Here is a 20321-nt window from a genome sequence, read left to right on the forward strand (position 1 = left end):
TCAGTAGGAGGTTCCCATCAGAGCCTTCCCATGAGCCGAAATTTCAAATTCCACGCTTCTTCTTCCAATCATTTCTGGGCCCAGAAGTTCAAATCCTAGAGGGTCTAGAAGGTTATAGAATTTGAGTTCAAGCTTGCTAAACATTTATACGAACTAGTAGTAGTACTGGCTATGGCAAGGCTATGGGGATTCTGAATCTCGAGAGTTGGCAAGCACCCCACGGCCGGCCCGGAACATATATCGGGTGGGATTCCATTTACGGAAATTAATATTAGCGCTTCAGGTGACATTTTTGTGGTTCGACTGTATTTCATCTCACTGTGGAAGAAGCGACAGCTGACAACTACTCTCTTTTTATTCAGCACCACGACCTCCAAACTACCTCCTCCTTATCCCTCTCGACGTCTGCTGCAATGGGAAAAATGACTTCAATGATGGGTCTACTCTTGACTCACCCTTTCGAGTTCAGAACTCTCGTTCATTTCTACCTTTACCATGAGACGAAACGCGATATCACCGCTCAGCAAGAGCACCCCACGTCAGGCTGGGACCGCGCCTCCATGCGCCGCTGCTGGGAATTCCTTGACATGACAAGCAGAAGTTTTGCAGCTGTCATCAAGGAGCTTGACGGCGACCTTGCAAGAACGGTAAGCGCTTTGCTTCTTTCATGTTTCTCCTTTGCACGGGAGAACAACCCATCTCTGTATATATTTGCATACATGTTTAATCATTTCTTCTAACCCATCTCCGCCACTTTCATGATTGACCCTGCCTTTACAGATTTGCATGTACTACCTCATTCTGCGCGGGTTGGACACCATTGAAGATGACATGACCATCCCCGACGAGAAGAAGCAGCCGATACTCCGTAAATTCCACGAGCTAACAGTAACGCCTGGCTGGAACTTCACCGAGAACGGCCCTGAGGAGAAAGATCGCCATCTGCTCCTTGAATACCACACTATTGTTGAAGAAGTTAATAGACTACCACCACAGTATGTTCATGCATTCATCCACCCTCTTCTATATCCTGCTTAACATCTTTTGTAGATACAAGACAGTCATTCTTGACATCTGTCAGAAAATGGAGAATGGTATGGCGGATTACGCACATAAAGCCGTAATCAATGGCACTGTTTACCTCGAGACTGTTGCGGACTATGACCTCTACTGCCACTACGTTGCGGGTCTCGTGGGTGAAGGCCTCACTCGCATTTGGTCAGCTTCAGGCAAGGAAGCGTCCTTCCTCTGTGATCAACTTGAACTGGCAAACTCTATGGGTCTTCTCCTCCAAAAGACCAACATCATTCGTGACTTCCGAGAAGACGTCGAGGAGAAACGTTTCTTTTGGCCCCGAGAAATTTGGGCAAAATACGGCTTCGAGGAAATGAAAGACTTGTACGAGAAGGGTGACGTTGAGCATGCCACGTGGATACAAAGTGGGATGATTCTCGATGCCCTGCGACATGCATGCGACTCCTTGGACTACCTGCACCTGCTCAAGAACCAGAGCGTGTTCGTGTTCTGCGCAGTCCCCGTCACCATGGCAATGGCTACATTGGCGCTTTGCTTCATGAACCCAGAAATGTTCCAACGGAATATCAAGATACGGAAAGCGGAGGCTGCTCATGTACGTTATTTGCACTGATGCATTTGTTTAGTGATGCTTACACGCCTTAGCTTATCATGCGGTCAACAAATACGAGAGAAGTCGCCCTGATCTTCCGGGAGTATGCACGGAAGATCCACCACAAGGCGAAGCCTCATGACCCAAACTTCCTCAAAATTTCGGTGATGTGCTGCAAGGTAACTCATGAACACTTTCACATTGTTTGTCTGTGACCAAACATCTTGTTTTAGATCGAGCAATGGTACGAACAAAATTACCCCTCGTTCATCATACTCGGTGAGAAGGGACCGACATTCGACTCTTCAGACAAGAGAACAGCCATATTCAGAGCAGAAGAGAAGCGGGCAGCGGAGCGCCTTACTGCAGACCCAAGGAACACACCCCTGCCTCAGGATTTGTTCCCATGGGAGCTTGCTACCTGGGTCGTTGGCGCGTCCTTGCTTATGCTTGGTCTCAGCGCATTCATCGTATGGGCCATTCTCAAGTTCATTCCTCAGGCATAGGGATCAAGGTTTGGACGTTGGACGGTTGCATTTTGGTGTTTTGGATTTTGGAAGATGCAGTACATACCATACCCTTCAAACTTACTGTTATCATTAATGGACTGAGATGCTATCATGTGATATCCTTGTTTTTGTACTTTGGATCAATGTCAGTCCGTTTCATGACACGGACCGACCGTTTCCTGCATGTCCTGGTCCTCGCTTGCAGCGCGGCCGCAGTGCATATAAGCTATGAGGTAACTTGTATATTATTGTTCGCTTCAAGCTCCACTGCTGCACCTCGGCCTTTTGGATTAACGACACGGGGTCCTTCCTGGCTTAGCACAAAGATGTATTGCGAGCCCACGACTTCAGTTACCTGCGAATTTTCAGCATGGCAGGTACGTATCAGCGAAGGTAATAGAGAAAATCTAGGGGCATCGGGTAGCCGAGTGACCCCCCTACACCGTGAACCCCCCCGTGCGGTATTTCCCGAACGATCCTAGGGTTGCTATTAGTATCTGTGCGAAACACATCAGCGAGGGGCATAAGTTGCTGGGTTACAACTGCGGGATACAATTACTTTCTTTTAACAGTTACAATTGACTGTTCGTCGTTTTGCAGATAATCCCGGACGATGTCTCGATTTGTTCGTGCATCCAAGTATCGGTGAGCACAACGCCCAAGATTGTAGCGCACCGAGATACTGATTGCGTCTCTCACAGCCATGTATTCGGACAGACAGCAAAGAAGGAGCACGGATATGACAACGTGAAGTTATCCAACAGCGCATGGGACACCAATCTCGTCTCTGCCTCCGGGGTGACTACTCTCCATCTTCACATTCGTCCTCCGCTGATCTTTCCCCCGCTCAGCGATACATCAGCGTTAACTGGAACGCATCCGGAGGTGGCGCATTCGCAATACTTCCTCTTCCCTCCCCTTTCGCAGCTGTACCCAACTTCCCGTACAAGCTTCCTGATGTCATTCCCCTCGCGCGCAGTCACACCGCCCCCGTCCTCGACACCGATTGGTCCCCGCACAATGACTCAATTGTTGCTTCGGGTGGTGAGGACGGCAAGGTCATGATCTGGAAGGTCGAGGCCTTCCGCTTTTGAAGACTGGGGTCAGGATCATTGGGTACCAGAAGACTTTGACCCCGTCGCCCGTATCGATGCATCACCGCGCAAGATCGGTCAGGTTCTCTTCCACCCCACCGCATCTAACGTCCTCGCCAGTGCATCTGGCGAACATACAGTCAAACTTTGGGATCTTGCTGATACCGATCGTCCACGGTCTATTCTCACCGGACATAACGATACCATCCAGTGTCTCGCCTTTAACCCTACCGGCACCCTCATGGCAACGACTTGTAGAGACAGGAAACTCCGTCTATTCGATCCTCGCGCAGGAGGTGAAGCCGTTCGCGTAACTGAGGCGCATGGTGGTATCAAGGGCGCCCGCGTCGTGTGGATGGGCGATCTCGACAAGATTACCACCACTGGCTTTAGCAAGATGAGTGACCGTCAAGTGTCCATATGGGAAACGGGAGGTCTTGGAAATACCAAGACGATGACCATTGATCAGTCTGCTGGTGTCATGATGCCTTTCTGGAGCGACAATGGCATTCTTTTCCTGGGTAAGCACCTCGCATGTGCTTAGAACCCGTATTTTCTCATATCATTGCTTCTAGCTGGTAAAGGGTAAGATGGAATCGAACGCATTGTTTTCATGGTTAATTTCAAATCAACAGCGATGGTAATATCCGATACTACGAGTACGAGAGTGACTCGCTATTCGCGCTAGCAGAGCACAAATCGGCAGATCCCCAGCGGGGAATTTGTTTCCTACCTCGTCGTGCTCTCAACGTTTCGGAGTGCGAGATCGCCCGCGCGTACAAGGTGTCAGGGTCCTGCGTGGAACCTATCGCCTTCATCGTGCCTCGTAAAGTAAATATTTCTTAAAATCTTGGATCGCATTCGCTGACGAACATACCAGGCGGACTCATTCCAGTCCGACATTTACCCACCTGCGGCCTCGTCAGAGTCTGCTCTATCTGCGAGCGAGTTCTTTGCTGGAAAGGCTGCCACATTGAAGCTCGTTAGCCTCGAGAATGGCGCCGTGTTCAATGGTGCACAGTCAACATTCACGCCCTCGGCGCCTGCGCCCGCACCCGCACCGACACATGCGCCTGCACCAACTGCGTTCAGCGCACCTCCACATGTCACAAAAGCTGTCTCCATGCCTGCGCCTGCGGTACAAACACCAGTCATGTCAAGATCTGACTCGGCACCAATGCCCCCTCGACCCGCCTCACCTATCTTAGAGTCTCCAGCCATCCTTACTCCACCAACGCGAGCCAACGATGATGTAGGTCTTCCTGGCATTTATCGTGAATTCTGACATCTGAGCTACATGTAGGGCAAGACTACTGTGTTAGAGACTGAAGTCGACCGGCTCAACAGTGAGCTGCGCGCAGCACGGGAAAAGATCCGCAACATGGAGTTGCAGGTCGAGGGCCTTAAAGCCAACGCGAGGAAGGCGGCTCAGGCTTTGATGGAAGGATGAGGATTGGGTTCATGAGAGGCAGGTGGTGAGTGTAAAATGGCGCCTGATGAGTCTAGAGGTGCTTCACGTAGATTGATGGTCGTGTACTTGGTTATCACATCTTGTATTCCTGCGTTTGGATGGACGTTCCCTTTTGGACTTATCCCCTGCATGGTACCACAACAGAAGGCCTAGTCCTGGAGGTGAGACGAGGCGATATGTATCACGAAGATACGAGGGCAGAGGGTTATTTACTACAACGGGGGAAAAGAGAATAGGCTGGGCCACGATGGGTTCAACTTGACAGCGGCGCACGCAGCATAGTGACGCGTCATAGCCGCGTCATACTTACCATGGGATGGTTTGGGGATTGATGCTGGGGTTTCCCACTACTCAAGTATGTGCACCAGGACACCATTGGCATGCTGATATGACACAGTCGGTTTCCTAGCGAATTAGCGGATGGCACTTTCTGCATAACTCAGCGTTCTGGACTCCAACTTGCAAGACGTCATGCACCCAATGTTCGCCACGGAGGTCATCAAGACGCGCAAGTATCCACCTAAAATGAAATAATAGAGAGATGAGGTGAGGTGAATCTTACCGTCAAAAGGTGCTCATCATGATAATGGGCCAGTGTCACGGTCAAGCTAAGCGCGGTTTTCGTTCATTCATTAGTTCCGTGCTGATCATGATGCCCTTTATAGATGCTGCGTCAAAATATTAATCTGTAAGTTCTTGAAAAACAGTATTCACGCTAGCATCATGAGAATGCAGAATCTCCTGATCATTGGTAGCCTATGGCTTAACCAATAGCCAGCCGAGTGTGGAGCAATTGAATCACAACAAGACACTTTCAGGGATAAAACTGAGCCGCAAGCTGAAAAATCCAATTGCCTGAACATGGTGTTATTTGTGGGTAACAAAGAGTTGATATTCCAAGCCCTCTGATTCAGATGAATTAGACCCTTCATCAAACGAAAAGTGAATGTACAATGGAGGAATTCAGATCCCAACCCCCGGCACTCCCTGCTGCTGCTCTCCCCGTTTGCACCACTTAATGTCCTCTCCACACCCCTACAAATTATGACAACATAACAATATACGCCTCGGGACTCGGTTCTGGTCGCAATCTCTGTGATTTGCGACATATCCCGTACACTCTTCCCCACACCTCAACCATTGGCATGAGATGGGACCGCACGTGGCGTCCGAGTTCGGCATGGCTCTTGCACTAAGAAGACTGACAGCCGTTAATGCCAGGAGAATTATTGTCGGGAGATTCATCTAGACTATCAGTGTCATAAGTTGGATCTACAACTACAGGTTGATGAGTTGACTCTTACCGTCGAAAAGTGCGAGCCTATAACCAGTGTTAGGCTAAGTGCAAGTCGTTTTTTATTCGTTCGTTCATCAGTTCCGTGCTCATGCGCTTTATAACTGCTGCTCGTTAAAATATTAATCCATAAGTTCAAAAAGCAGAATCAACGCTAGCATCATGAGAATGCAGAATCTCTTGATCATCAGTGGGGGTTTAACCAAGAGCCGCCGAGTGTGGAGCAAGCCAATGACAACGGGCCACGAGCCTGCCGCGGCCGTGACACGGGCATTCTTGAATATTGGTCGCCAAGGTATTCTCATGCAGACGCAGCATTGACGCGGCACCATTTTGAATTGCGCCTTGAAGTATCATGTTATGTCGCTCGAAACATTTTGATTTTTATTACCGATGGATGTCAGTCGGCGTAAGACCATAGAGTGCTGAAATAGATATCTCACCACATTTATGGTGCTCGTCATATACGGACTCCACATTTAGGCAATCTGCAAGGATATATGCTTTATCACAGCTTAACGTGTGAGCAAAACCAATACACATGACATATATGCACGTGTAGCGGTACTAGGGAATTCGAAAGTTCAGTGTTCACGGATGAATACAACTGCCATGTCCATTCCTGAACTAATGCACATGCTGGCGACGAACACTCGCACATTGCATTGTTTTGTAATGTTAAGGTGGCCAGCAGCAATTTGATGTGCTTCCCGCTGTGACGAAGATACTGGCACATCAAGACATACTTGATAGGGAAAGTCGCATTCAGCCGTCATCAGACAAGAAGGGCAAGAATGACGGACGTCTCCCAAAACGAAAGTTGTCGATGTTCCTCTCGGAACAAGCCTCATATGTTTGTTTTCTGCAATTATTGGTGCGTAAGATTTGACTGCGTCCTTCACCAGGGTGGTCCTGTTGGTGCGCACGTCCGAATTGGCTGTTTTCAATTTTTGGGCATCCATGCTTGTTTGATTCCTCCCACAGTTTAGTACGCGCTCTACATCTCGATGCAACAACTCCACCACTCGCGCAACCTCCCAGTATCATTTCGAAGGCTCTCTCACCAAGAAAATTGTTTCGCTCGTTCGCCCATCAGGACATACTCTCATGTACCAGCGGGACAAAGTGTTTCGTGTAGCCACCACGTCCTCGCCAGCAAGTATGTGCATCGAAGGACATGGAGTGCGAGTCTCTGGACCCTTGTCCAGAACTCTTAAACCTCTTTCTCATCCCGTCTCTCTGTTCTTTTTGTGGACCTGCGCTGCCTTCGATGTGCCCACATGTGATTTACTTGTCGTACTCATAGTGAACTATTCACTCCAGTCCATGATTCAGAGCGCTAGCACATGATAATTAGTGCGCAATGACATTTAGAGCATGGTTTCAGTCTCGATGGCGTGATTCTCAGAGTACCATTCAGCATACTTTCAGAGGGCATTTCAGCACCTTATAATGTGAATCTTAGGACAATATGATCTGATTCGCTTACTGAATTTAATTGGATTCACCACCTACAGTGTCAAGCTCAGCGTGGTTTTGTTATTCATTCGTCAGTTCTGTGTTCATGGGCTTTATAGCTGCTGCTCGTCAAGATATTAATCCGCAAGTTCGAAAAACAGCATTCACGCTAGCATCATGAGAATGCAGAATCTGGTCATCGGTAGAGGCTTAACCAAGAGCCAGCCGAGTGCAGAGCAATTGAATCACAACAAGACACTTTCAGGGATAAAACTGAGCCGCAAGCTGAAAAAAATCCAACTGCCTGAACGTGGTGTTGTGGACAACAGAGAGTTAAGATTCCAAGCTCTCTGATTCAGACGAATTAGACCCTTCATCAAACGAAAAGTGAATATACAGTGGAGGAATTCAGATCCCAACCCCCGGCACTCCCTGCTGCTACTCTCCCCGTTTGCACCACTTAATGTCCTCTCCACACCCCTACGAATTATGACAACATAACAATTCATCCCTCGGGACTCGGTTCTGGTCGCAACCTCTGTGGTCTGCGGCATATCCCGTACACACTTCCCCACACCTCAACCATTGGCATGAGATGGGACCGCACGTGTCGTCTGAGTTCGGCATGGCTCTTGCACTAAGAGGACTGACAGCTGTTAATGCCAGGAGAATTATTGCCGAGAGATTCATCTAGACTATCAGTGTCATAAGTCGGATCTACAGCTACAGGTTGATGAGTTGACTCTTACCGTTTAAAAGTGCGAGCCTATAACCAGTGTTAAGCTAAGCGCAAGTTGTTTTTCGTTCGTTCGTTCGTCAGTTCCATGATCATGCGCTTTATAGCTGCTGCTCGTTAAAATATTAATCCGTAAGTTCGAAAAACAGCATTAACGCTAGCATCATGAGAATGCGGAATCTCTTGATCATATCGGTAGAGGCTTAACCAAGAGCCACCGAGTGTGGAGCAAGCCAATGACAATGGGCCACGAGCCTGCCGCGGCCGTGACACGGGCATTCTTGAATATTGGTCGCCAGTGTATTCTCATGCAGATGCAGCATTGACGCGGCACTAGCCCTACTCCATGGCGGGCATGTCATGACCGCGTCATGTGAAATAAACTATAAAATCATTATTGCCGTGACACGGTCGTTCTTGGACGCCAAAGTATCCTCATGCAGACGCAGCATTGACGCGGCACCATTTTGAATTGCGCCTTGAGGTATTATGTTGTGTCACTCGAAGCATTCTGATTTTTATTGTCGACGGATGTCAGTCAGTGTAAGACCATAGAGTGCTGAAATGCACATCTCACCACATTTACGGTGCTCGTCATGACAGACTCCACGTTTAGGCAATCTGTGAGGATATATGCTTTATCACAGCTTAACGTGTGAGCAAAACCAATACATATGACACACGTACTACGTATTCAGTGTTCGCTGACGAATACAGCTGCCATGCCCATTCCTGGACCAATGCACATGCTGGCGACGAACACTTGCACATTGCGTTGTTTGCAATATTCAGGCAGCCAGTAGCAATTTGACGTGCTCCCGCTGTGACGAAGATACATCAAGACATAACAGATACAGAAAAGTACCGCATCTGAGTGGGTGTTCGATCGGGATCGCACCCCATTGACATTCGCTTTGTCAAATGACAAGGCAGCCTTCTGGACGCTGTAAACAGTCTTGAGATGCGAAAGCTTCGTTTATTTCATAGAAGTCAACATAGTCAGACTCTAGACGCGTCAAATGCCGTTCAACCTGATTAATATTCTGTCTTCAGTAGGGCAGCAGTACCAGTCATCTTGCCTCGCCTGGAAATAAGACATGTAAGTCTATCCTGTGTCCTGCTTGTATTCAGAGTCAACTGACATCAATGGCCTCAGCGCGACGCCCACAGACCCCGTGGGACATCTGGATCTTCCACCATACTGGAGGAGTAAGCTACAAAGGTGTGTGTACTCGCCATTTTATCCGCTTCACAACATATTGATCAACGTCGCATCTCCATTGGTAGACGCCAAAAGACAAGACTTGAATCTGTTCTCCACAATGTTGTTTCTGGCACGAGTCAAATTTTGTCGCTGCAGTTTTCTAGACTGGCAAGGCTCACCATCCTTTCACCAAGCTCTCTGGTTTTAAGCAAAGACTCCAAACTAGCAACCGGAGAAAACATGTCGGTAGCCTCGACAATGAGGTACTGATTCGAATCAGTACTTCATGCTTATCCAGTGCATGGTTTCGTGCTGAAGATGAACGCGATTAGTGCATTCCAGTGAATCATGTCATAGGTAAACCTCATAGTGCACTATATCCACATACCTACATCTCATGCATCATGGATGTCTGATTCATACCCCATCACCCGACGACGAGGAAGTAGAGTTTGGGGATCGCGGGGCTTGATGAGTGACTGAGTACTATGAGATGTGGTTTAAATTGGAAGAATACTGGAAGAGACGCACAGCTGCAGGTAATGAACGTTTGAGAGCCATCGTAAATCTACTAGTATAGATACACGAAATCGCTATGCCACTTATGTCGGTGGTAGTGCCCTCAGATACATGCCGGGACATCCGAATTATTACGATGCTCGTCCACAAGCACAAGAATGCGACCTACGACTTGCTGCCCATCCTTCAAGTCCACATCGCTCCCACCATACTCTCCTTCCTCAGCATTATCCTTATCTAATTTGCGTTTCCCATGCTCGGGGTTGAGTTTTAAGGATGAGCTGGATATGGAATGAGAAGAACACGTGCGCTTCTTAGGTGGCGGGTCGCCGAGGGCTCCGCTGTAAAGAGGTTCAGCTCTGGGTAGTATTGAGTCTTCGCTAGACAAAAGTCAATGCACCTGCGAGCTGTGCGTGTGCTATGGTTGCTGATCAGGATCGCCAGTAGTTGTGGGTTCGGGATTGGTTGAGCAGTGAAGCCCTTGTTAGATGTGTCCGCGTGAAAGCAGGATGTATACATGAGGATGCGTGCCTTATTAGTAGGAAAAGGAACGTGTCAAGGCGCATCGAGGATGTCGTAGTTCGCGGCTTTGAGGGCGTGCAGTGTTCGAAAGACCTTGATGGCATATAGGGTATAGCACGGGTATGGTACACCAGACCCTTCAGTCATATGTACTGCAGAACCTGTTGATAGGACGTGTACATTGACCTGCAAAACCAGGTGTACAGGACACCGGCCGGCCCATGCACTGCCTGTATAGGCCGGTCATGCAGAACCCTGGCAGGCCGGTGTCCTATATACAGAATGATATCTCTGCAGTATCTGTGTAGGCTGGTGATGCAGACTACCTATATACATATCCAGGCTGTGGTTGACATGTGGGTAGGCCTGGTCATGCAGGCTGTATGGGGTGACTGGCTGGCATGCTGCTGGTTTCTGGCACAGTAGGCCAGCCCACAGTAGCAGTCTGTGGGAAGGGGACGGCCGGTTTGCTTCTCATATCTGGCTGAGTAGGCCAGTCCCCCCTTACTGTCTGCAGGAAGGGGCCGGCCAGCAGGCTTTGGGCATCTGGCCCAGTGGCCTGCCCACCCCTGCAGTATGTGGAGAGTGGCTGGCCGGCCTAGGAATAAATTCTTGCTGGGCCAGCCTCCATGTGCAACCTGCAGGTCATGGCCGGCCGATGTGCTTTGGGCATCTGGTCCAGTGGCCTGCCCACCCCTGCAGTATGTGGAGTGTGGCCGGCCGGCCTAGGAATGAATTCTTACTGGGTCAGCCTCCTTTTATGGTCTGCATGGATGGGACATACTGCTGGCATACATGTGAGACAAGAGCTAGTAGGACACATAACAAATTTGACAATAGTATTCATAGATTTTAAAGTTTTCATTTTGAAGCAAATTTCAGTACATTTGGAGAGATATTTATTGGAGTGGGTGTGTAGTGTGCTCAATTTATAGCTTATGACACATTCATTTACTTCTGCATACTGCATTCCAGAACTTTATGTGGTGATCTGACCTTTAGAGCCAACCACAAAACTAGCCTCCAGCACCAATAAGTTGGCCATGGGAAGAGATCTACTTGGATTTTCTTCAAAACAAAAATATGGCACTGTGTATTATGTTGGGGGGAACCTAAATAAAACATACATAAGGATTCCATCAGAATTGCATGTGCTAGAGTCAATTTGTGGACTCTTGGGACATACTTGCTCAGTACTTTTGTCTTTTATCTGTCCACAGAATTGACCACGAAGGAGAGTTGGAGACTGGCACCTTTGCCCTTACAATTGATGTATAGAGTACACCCCCTCCCCATTCTGACCCAACCACTCAGTAAAGCTCCAGTGGGTTATACACTCATTATCTAACACATTTATGGAGTACCCCTTATCATCACACTTAACCACACTAAGTCAAGTTCCACTTCTAGGGCGGCCGGCCACCTCCCACATACTGCAGGGGTGGGCAGGCCACTGGACCAGATGCCCAAAGCACATCGGCCAGCCATGACCTGCAGGTTGCACATGGAGGCTGGCCCAGCAAGAATTTATTCCTAGGCCAGCCGGCCACTCTCCACATACTGCAGGGGTGGGCAGGCCTACTGGGCCAGATGCCCACAGCACATCAGCTGGCCATGGCCTGCGGTTTGCACATGGAGGCTGGCTCAGCAAGAATTTATTCTGAGGCCGGCCGGTCACTCTCCACATACTGCAGGGGGTGGGCAGGCCACTGGGCCAGATGCCCAAAGCCCGCTGGCCGGCCCATCTATGCAGGCTGCAAAGGGAGGCTGGCCAAGCATGAATTCATTCCTAGGCCGGCCGGCCACATACCACATACTACAGAAATGGACAGGCCTGCTGGGCCAGATGCCCACATGATGCCGGCCGGCCCCTTCCTGCAGACAGTAAGGGGGGGCTGGCCCAGCAAAAAATCATTCATGGGGCGGCCGGCCACAGCCCACATACCACAGAGCTGGGCAGGCCTACTAGGCCAGAATCTGTTTACATTCTGAATACTCACATCACACTTTTTTTACAAGTCAGGAAGATCAACATTACATTAGCTTATCAACTCGTGAACTATCAACTTGTTATAAGTAATTTTCCTTCAAAATTCTCGAGGCCCTGAGCTGAAAATTCTGCCCACATAGATGCCTGCCTCTCAGCATATGCCCTATTCCCATTCTTGATGCTTTCATCTGCCCAAACTCTCCACCTCTCCTCCTGTGTCCGAAACCAGGATATGGTCCAAAACATTTCATGTTGTACCAATTTCAGTTCTTCTGACCAACAGTCGTACCTTGCTTTAGCTTTCAACCAATTCACACGATAAACTGGAAATGGGGAATATAAGCTAATTCACTTGATAAAAAACAGATCACAATGAAACTTACACTCATTCATCCATACGTTCTTCTGACTGTCCTCTGCATTGTTGATCCTCCAAAACCAAGCCAATTTATCTGAACCCTGCCCATGTCTGTTTTCTTCTGTGACTTCTTTGCTCACCACTAGGTCCTGAGGCTTTAGGGGTTGATACACTGCCACTGTATCAGAGTCAGCCCCTAGGTGGAGCATTGCAGCCCTTGCCCGGCTGTAGCCTCTTGCATGTCTGTTGATGGAGAGAGTTATCATTTGAAGTTCCTTTTTAGATCTAGTGCCCTGGTGATGGACTGATTTGTTGGAGTGTATTTTCTCCCGAAAGACAACTGATCTATCACCCAGGGCTTGACGAAGCTTTTCCAGGCAGTCGTTTGCTTGGCCCTTCTGAAGCTCGAGTTCTTCTTGACGTAATGCCAAGATGACATCATCCATGATGTGACCAGAGGTTGCCCATGATGGCATCCAAATCTCAGTGACTTCTGCAGGTGAGTCAATATTACTGTCAAAGTCCAAAATGTCCTCTTCCTCTGGATCTTCCATATTGGATATGTCAGCCTCCTCCAGGCACAGTTCAGGGTTGTCCAGTGGTGCTCCTTCACCTCCCTTCAATTCCATACCATTAGTCATGACCTCTGCAGCCTCATGGAACTTAATAATCCGTGCCATGAGCTTTTGCCTTTTTTCTTCAATCGCGGTTCTCTGAGAAGCAGTCGGATCCTGGGGCAGCTGCCTTATAGACAATCTCAAGGCATCTCTAGTAACACAATTTAAGTCAATCCAATCCCAAAGTTAAAATACCTTACTGAGAATTTTCTATATTTATACCCTCGATCAACCATGCAACAGACCCAGTCCTACCATTAGCAGATAGTTCATTTTCAGTCAATCTGAGACGTATTTCAGCCATAGAGGGTGCTTTGAATTATTTTCCATCAGGGCAAAATCAATGTCCACAACGTAAGACCTACCTTTGTCCATTTTAAGCTGATAGATGTCAAGAAGCTCTCCACGGTCCTGAGCCGCTTTTTTGGCTGCCTTTTTCCACTCCTGAACATCATCCAAGTCAAGCGATTTGGTTAATTCCTCATATGGACCCTGAGTGTCACTAACACCCTGTAGGGCTTGACGATACTTTTTGAGTAATGACTTGACTTTTGCCAAGTTTATGTCAGGCGAAGTAACAGAAACCAGAATAAATTGGACTTGCCAATGCCAACCAGCTTCTTCCAATTGGAATCCCGCATATGGTCATCCAAAACTTCCTTTCGGTGAGCCAAAGACATGGATCTTGCAGTAGGGGAAATCTTGTTGAAAGGAGCCCAGAGCGTCTCCAATATTTCCCCATCAATATGCCTGGCTCCGGTCATAAAATTCAGGCTGAACCTAGGAAAGCATTGAAGCTTATGTGCGCTCAAATGAAACTTGCCAACTGCAGGTAATATTTCGGTCCCCTCGGGAAGGGACAGATGATAGCTTTGGTCCACCCGTTCAGCAAAGTGAATACTCCACTGACATGCAACATCATAGATGATGAGCATACTGCCAATATGTTCGGGTGTATATTTAACCGCATTGCAAATGGAATAGTCCATGTTCATGTGCCTGACTACAGGGTCAGTCCATTGTCTGAAACAACAAAACAATTACAGACCGCTCTCCCTTTTGAAAGTCCACCACTGTGTGAGGAACAAAGCATCCATGCCTGGCACATGCTGTTGCCCCAACCCCTGTAGCTCTAAGGTTGCTTCTTTGGATGTTTGTTGCATTCACTGCCCGATGATTGCTGCAAGTGGATTTCTTCAAAAATATTATAAGTCAGGAGTAACCAATCGTTCAAAATCATCACTTGCCTCTTTCTCTTCTACAGAATCATGGATGTGAGCTTGATAAGGTCCCTCTGTTACCATGTATCCCTTTCCATCTGCTAGAGAAACATCGTCTTCCGGAATTTTCATTTTCATATGTTGTGCTGTGAAATTTCCATCGACCACATATCTTCGCATAACTAACCACCTACCACAGACCAATAATGAGTGACATACTACTGCAATAGTTATGAGTCAGCTTACTCTTCATAGTCATATCTCCAAGACGTTGGCAAGTTGATTCCAGGTTGTGGACATGTTGGGCAATAAAGGGCTAAATCCCCTGGACCAGGGGACCGTTCCGTGTCATGTCCAAACCCGAACCTTTTTCTATTGACCAAATCCCGCCATATACGTGACACTCGCATAAGCTCACGGTATCGATCCTTTTTGTCCTATCAGCAGGGCACACAATCATATAAAATTACTCACTGGTATTTTATCAGGGAAAGCATTGTTTGTGAACCGACGGAGCTTTTGATAGAAACTCATGGCTGAAGTCTTGCACTCCAAAGTGTCTATGAGGAAGTTATCCAGGACATCGAATGTGAAAGCAGATCGAGGGCGAGTGATACTGGCAGGAAATAACCTTGCTTTCATGAGATGGAGATGATGTGCCTTCTCAGCTCCAGGACACCAGCACCATGATACACTGTGTGAGTAAACACCAGTAGAGTGTACAATGACCAGGTTAGATACTCCTGACTGCGTGTCATTAATTGTATCCCCCTCCTCCTGTGCAAACACATCTTCCATGGACCCAAGATCTTCCCAGGGAGATGGGTCTGGCTGATGTGAGAGATTGGGGCAAGGTTCCCCCCCATGGCCAAGATACATTATATACCCTTGAGCCTGCAGGGTAGTAGTCTCGTAGAACCTGCCATTCCAGAGTTGAAGGTTGTGGAAGGGGTTGTGTTGATGAGCTTTAAGAACACAAGAAGAACACCAAGCATGTGTTCCTGAGCAAGACAAACACCGGATCAACCCCTCTCCTTCTCCACAATCTTCGCATTTCCCATTGTTCACCAGCTGCTCTAACTCCAATAACACTGAAAGATATTCAGTGCGCCAAGGCAAATAATCTCGAAGGAAATCATTTTGGGCCTGCACATGATTTTTTTTAAAAACTTGAGACTCCAAAATTCAACAAACTCACTTTTGTTTTTCTTTTCCCTCCCATCCAAAAATCACCATGAACCTCTGTGTTGTATTCCAGCGGTATATGATCTTCAATATGGTGATGCCTGATTTGTTTTGATGGTGAAACCACTTCTATCTCACTATCAGAGTCCTCATAGACAAATGAAGCATTAGCTTCTTTCCACGAATCTTTTCCCCTCCGAGTTTTTGAAGGGATATATGCATATTTATAAGCCCCTCTTTTTCTCTTTGATGGGCGAGTTCCAGATGAAGATGGCTGGACTCTGACCCTGTTTCTATTCCTTGGTGTGATTTGCGAGCTCATGAAATCGAGAGTCTGTCAAAGGGGACAAAACAACAAGAACATTGACATTATCCGGGCAGTCCACCACCACCACCGCCCACACACCCTAAAACAGTCCTGTTCCTATCCTAACTATATTTGTAATTTATTGGCTCTCCGACCCGCGGGTTTGGGTTTCCTCCCTACCAACTCTAAAAAGTTCCTCTGCAAAGGAAAACTTGGCCTTGGCACTTTAACTCTATCATGCACAGCATCCTTCATAAAATGGGCAACCACAATTCTTTCTCCATTAATCCAAGGACCCACAGAGTGCTCCAGTACCCTACCGGCAATGTAGACCATTGCACCAGGGGAATAGTCTAGCTCTGCATGGACATCGGCCAAAGAAAGAGTTGCATGATGGTTCCGACCTAAACTGACTAGAAGATCAAAAAGTGAAGAGATCCACCAGGATCTCTGTGGCTGAAGGTTGTTCGGTTGGCAATGATTTCCAACCCTGAAAAGATAGAGGGCCAAGAATCCACTGGAGCCGAATTATTTTTTCGCTGCTGAACCTCCTTGACAACCTTGGAAAATGCAGAGGTGCCTGATTCAAAAAGTTCTGGTGCCACTGCTGCAGTAATGGAGTTCCATAGAAGTTCTGATGTTGTTAAAGCTTCTAGCCATTTTTGGACCTCCTTTGAGTTGTAAGACTCCGACGTTACGAGAGGATCTATCAATCGCTAATAACCAAGTGAGAACTGGGAAAATTCAGCACTGAAAATACAATACCTCTTGTCTTTGCATGAAATATGCAGGTGACACAGTAATCCTACCAGCCCCAAATTCACCCCTCTGGCACCACAAAGCCATCATCTCTCCAACTCTTTTTTTGATCCGAAATGGGCAGCAGGGTATCAAGAAGAGAATTTCGTAAGCCTGAGGTGGCATTGTTAACGTACTCCTAATTAATCAATCAGTCCCTGAGGGAAAATCCCATCCAGAAACATACCAGGCGAGCAGGTGACAAAATATTGGGCAGGTAAACCATCAAAATTCTGCCATGCCTGTCTACAATGGTGGCTGGAGTTGAAATTTTGCTGAGCACTGCCTCAGAGAAGTACTTCTTTAGCCTTTCCAGCTCGGAGGTTGCTGACCCATCCCGATTCGGTGGTGACAACTTGACCCTGTCAGCATATCGATCCACATCCCAATCAACATTGACTATACTTCTGCTTAAGAATTCATGACAATTAGAAATATTTGGGGACACTCACTGGGATTGACCATTGCATGGGCAATAGTTAGTGTGGCCTGATCAATTTCATATTCCGAAATTGATGTATTGGTAAATGTAGTGTGATCCGGCGTTGCCAAGCAAATCTGGAGGTGCACTGATATTCTCATTCTAAAAGATTAATCAATTAGAATTCAGCTAAAATTGATGATCCACCATAGATACCTAGCTTTATGCAACAGCTTAGTTACCACTTGCCCATCTTTCAGGACACCCATTTCAGATGAATTCCCAAGTATCTTGCTGATCCTGCTACTCAGAGCTTCCCTTACTTCAGATGCCTGGCTCTTCAGGTTCTCTTCCATGGTGGATGTAAAAAAAGAAAATGAACCAAAGTTCTCACGGACTTGAAACTTAGTTGTGATGTAATTAATGAGTCTATAAATAAACATGATTAGGCTAATTATCGCTAATTAAGGCATATTTGACAAGATGTTCGGGTGTCAGCAGAAATATGTCAGAGTGGCGGCCAAGGTCACAGGACTGCGCAAGCATATCCTTGAACGCCAACCAAATTGGGCACCGTCCAACGAGAACCTTCTCTGTGAATGCGAGGAGCAAATGAGAGGCGAAAGATGGTTGAAAGCAAGGGGCATTGAATGCCTCGATAATGCAGTAAGTGAAGCATGGTCCCAGAATGACACTGGGCCAAGTAATGATACTGTAGGGTATAGATAGTCCTGGTAAATAAAGGCACCGCTACCGATGGTGACCAACAGCGATGAAAGTGTATATGTTAGTGGCGTCATCGAGACGGCTGAAAATGAGTGTATAAGTGGCGACAGAACAAACGCCACAATGACCACGATGCACCCTATCAGTCGCCATCACCAAACAGCCGGCAATGCGAACGCGATGACAGGGTACCTACAACTCAGAAAAAAAAAAGAAGTGGTTGTATGATAGCTATGATAGTAGTACAATGTTTAGTCCATATCCTATGATAGTGTAGGAGGAGTACAGTGTCAATATATAGGAGCAAAATATAATATAATAAACTCACATTGTTTGAGTCGTCTTGGTCAACGAGGATCGCCTCTTCGTCATTGAGGCTGACGTCGTCCATCTCTCCCTATGTAGTGTGAAAGAAGGAATGAAGTGTAAATATAAATGAATACAAGATATACGCTACTCACCGTTTTAGTGATTTGGGATTCATGTTCGTCAATAAGCATCTCATCTTCATTCTGGAGGTTGACGAAGTCCATGACTTGCTATGGTGGTGTTGGTAGAGTGAATGAAGGTGAAAGTCAAGATTTAAGCTAATTGACTACTCACTTCGTCAATAAGCATCTCATCTTCGTTCTGGAGGTTGACGTAGTCCATGACTTGCTATGGTGGTGTTGGTAGAGTGAATTAAGGTGAAAGTCAAGATTTAAGCTAATTAAAAGACTTAATCTTTGACGGTTAGAAGACTTGATCTTTGACAGTAAAACATTACCAAATCCGACGTCTTGGGCTAGGCATGCTCCTGGAGTTTCCTTGAGAAACAAGTAATGATGCTGTAGGGTATAGATAGTCCTGGTAAATAACAACATATGGATGATAATGCAGTAAGTGAAGCATAGGGTATAGATAGTCCTGGTAAACAAACTCACCGTTACTGACAGCGCTGAGATATGGAGAAGGGCGAAAATGGGTGTATAAGTGGCAATAGTAAAAACGCAACAATGACCACCATGCACCCTATCAGTCGCCACCACTAAACAGCTGGCAATGCGAATGCGAACATCTTGTGTTTTGATGGCGGTGGTACTGGCATGGGCTCATGTTTTGGAATACCGGGTGAAAAACGCAACAATGACCATGATGCACCCTATCAGTCGCCATAGACAGATATAATCTCTAGACATTATTACCCTTTAAGGTGCACTCTCACGATCACGTGACAATTATTTTTGGCAAGAATTAAGGATCACATGACATCAAAATGCCCATAAAGGGCAGTACATTTGCGCTATGGCTTCATATCTAATCTAAAGTGTACAAAGTTGGCAAACAAAGACAAAAAACTAATGTAAGTGATGCAAGACAAGGATGGAGGGGCCCTCTCCATCCAAGCCTTGCACCCTAGAGTACAAAATATAGGTAAAATGCGCAGGAACTAATAATCTAATGTAGTGGAAGTCAGTATGATATTGAATATTAAACCGGCGCTTACCAGTTTGAAAAATAACCAAGGAATGGTGAAATCAAAAAATGATATAGAAAGCTAGAGAAAGAAATGCGGTTAGTGTTAGAGTATGATTGAAAGAAGAAAAACCCACTCAACCAGACAGGCGCAAAGCAAGAAACTGTTATGGAAAGCTAGAGAAAAAAATGTGGTTAGTGCTGGGGTATACTTGAAGAAGAAGAAAAAATGGGGCTTAACAAGGCAGGCGCAAAATCTGAAAGAGAGAGGCGCAAAACCTAGACAAAAGTAAAGGCACCAGTGGGTAGGCGCAGTCAAACAGAAAGTGTGATAAAAGGCTAGACAAAGAAACAATGTTAGTACAGCGTATATTTGAAAACTGAAAAAGACCAGATCAACAAACAAAGAAGGCGCAAAAGCTAGTCAACAAGTTAGTAAAAGAATCCCCCAGATCCCAAAGTCACAGCCGCTAGTCCCTAGAGACATAGATAGCTATAGATCACAGCCGCCAGTCCCTGGGGACATAGATAGCTATGAAAAAATCCCTCAGATCCCAAAGTCACAGCCGCTAGTCCCATCCCAAAGTCAAAGCCGCTAGTCCCTGGGGACATAGATAGCTGTAGGTCACAGCCGCCAGTCCCTGGGGACATAGATAGCCATGTAAATATCCCCCAGATCCCAAAGTCAAATCCGCTCCCTGAAGACATATGTCAGATGTGGATGTAATCAAAAGAGACTGACCTTTTTGATAGCGTGCCAGCTATCAAGCATAGCTGTGAATAACAAAGAACAAGTTAGTATATTGTCAG

The 20321-nt window shown here is 46.9% G+C and overlaps 6 protein-coding genes across 6 annotated transcripts; 2 read left to right on the top strand and 4 right to left on the bottom strand.

Moving 5' to 3' along the window:
- Positions 1 to 299: 299 nt before the first annotated feature.
- Positions 300 to 2315, top strand: EDB91DRAFT_1198298 (squalene synthase). Its single transcript, XM_041320617.1, has 5 exons — positions 300 to 647; positions 781 to 995; positions 1051 to 1630; positions 1681 to 1806; positions 1861 to 2315. Exons 1-5 carry the CDS (start codon positions 414 to 416, stop codon positions 2131 to 2133), a joined length of 1428 nt encoding a protein of 475 aa, XP_041180328.1. The 5' UTR covers positions 300 to 413; the 3' UTR covers positions 2134 to 2315.
- Positions 2316 to 2749: 434 nt separating this feature from the next.
- On the top strand, positions 2750 to 4680 carry EDB91DRAFT_1245269 (uncharacterized protein; the record flags this gene model as incomplete). Its single annotated transcript, XM_041322520.1, has 8 exons — positions 2750 to 2781; positions 2838 to 2934; positions 2988 to 3194; positions 3244 to 3751; positions 3806 to 3815; positions 3866 to 4061; positions 4111 to 4482; positions 4534 to 4680. The coding sequence occupies 8 exons, from the start codon at positions 2750 to 2752 to the stop codon at positions 4678 to 4680; spliced, it is 1569 nt and encodes a 522-aa protein (XP_041180329.1).
- Positions 4681 to 8883: 4203 nt separating this feature from the next.
- EDB91DRAFT_1079503 (uncharacterized protein) lies at positions 8884 to 10431 on the bottom strand (the record flags this gene model as incomplete). Its single annotated transcript, XM_041315137.1, has 6 exons — positions 8884 to 9159; positions 9332 to 9403; positions 9573 to 9659; positions 9817 to 9879; positions 10082 to 10193; positions 10313 to 10431. 6 exons carry the CDS (start codon positions 10429 to 10431, stop codon positions 8884 to 8886), a joined length of 729 nt encoding a protein of 242 aa, XP_041180330.1.
- Positions 10432 to 12496: 2065 nt separating this feature from the next.
- On the bottom strand, positions 12497 to 15639 carry EDB91DRAFT_1048434 (uncharacterized protein; the record flags this gene model as incomplete). Its single annotated transcript, XM_041313402.1, has 10 exons — positions 12497 to 12747; positions 12808 to 13550; positions 13600 to 13711; positions 13765 to 13947; positions 14078 to 14153; positions 14227 to 14398; positions 14448 to 14593; positions 14623 to 14809; positions 14866 to 15047; positions 15094 to 15639. Coding segments are annotated over 10 exons (2598 nt in total), but the record flags the coding sequence as incomplete, so codon positions are not given.
- An 893-nt stretch (positions 15640 to 16532) lies between these two features.
- Positions 16533 to 17686, bottom strand: EDB91DRAFT_1245272 (uncharacterized protein; the record flags this gene model as incomplete). The annotated part of the gene is made up of 7 exons (XM_041322521.1): positions 16533 to 16601; positions 16660 to 16827; positions 16877 to 16883; positions 16936 to 17048; positions 17097 to 17308; positions 17362 to 17492; positions 17547 to 17686. 7 exons carry the CDS (start codon positions 17684 to 17686, stop codon positions 16533 to 16535), a joined length of 840 nt encoding a protein of 279 aa, XP_041180332.1.
- Positions 17687 to 18307: 621 nt separating this feature from the next.
- On the bottom strand, positions 18308 to 18707 carry EDB91DRAFT_1245273 (uncharacterized protein; the record flags this gene model as incomplete). Its single annotated transcript, XM_041322522.1, has 4 exons — positions 18308 to 18319; positions 18385 to 18453; positions 18518 to 18595; positions 18660 to 18707. The coding sequence occupies 4 exons, from the start codon at positions 18705 to 18707 to the stop codon at positions 18308 to 18310; spliced, it is 207 nt and encodes a 68-aa protein (XP_041180333.1).
- Positions 18708 to 20321: the final 1614 nt, after the last annotated feature.

The sequence above is a fragment of the Suillus paluster genome (assembly GCF_016628075.1).
Source record: "Suillus paluster strain FC165 chromosome Unknown EDB91scaffold_10, whole genome shotgun sequence".
Classification (NCBI taxonomy): domain Eukaryota; kingdom Fungi; phylum Basidiomycota; class Agaricomycetes; order Boletales; family Suillaceae; genus Suillus; species Suillus paluster.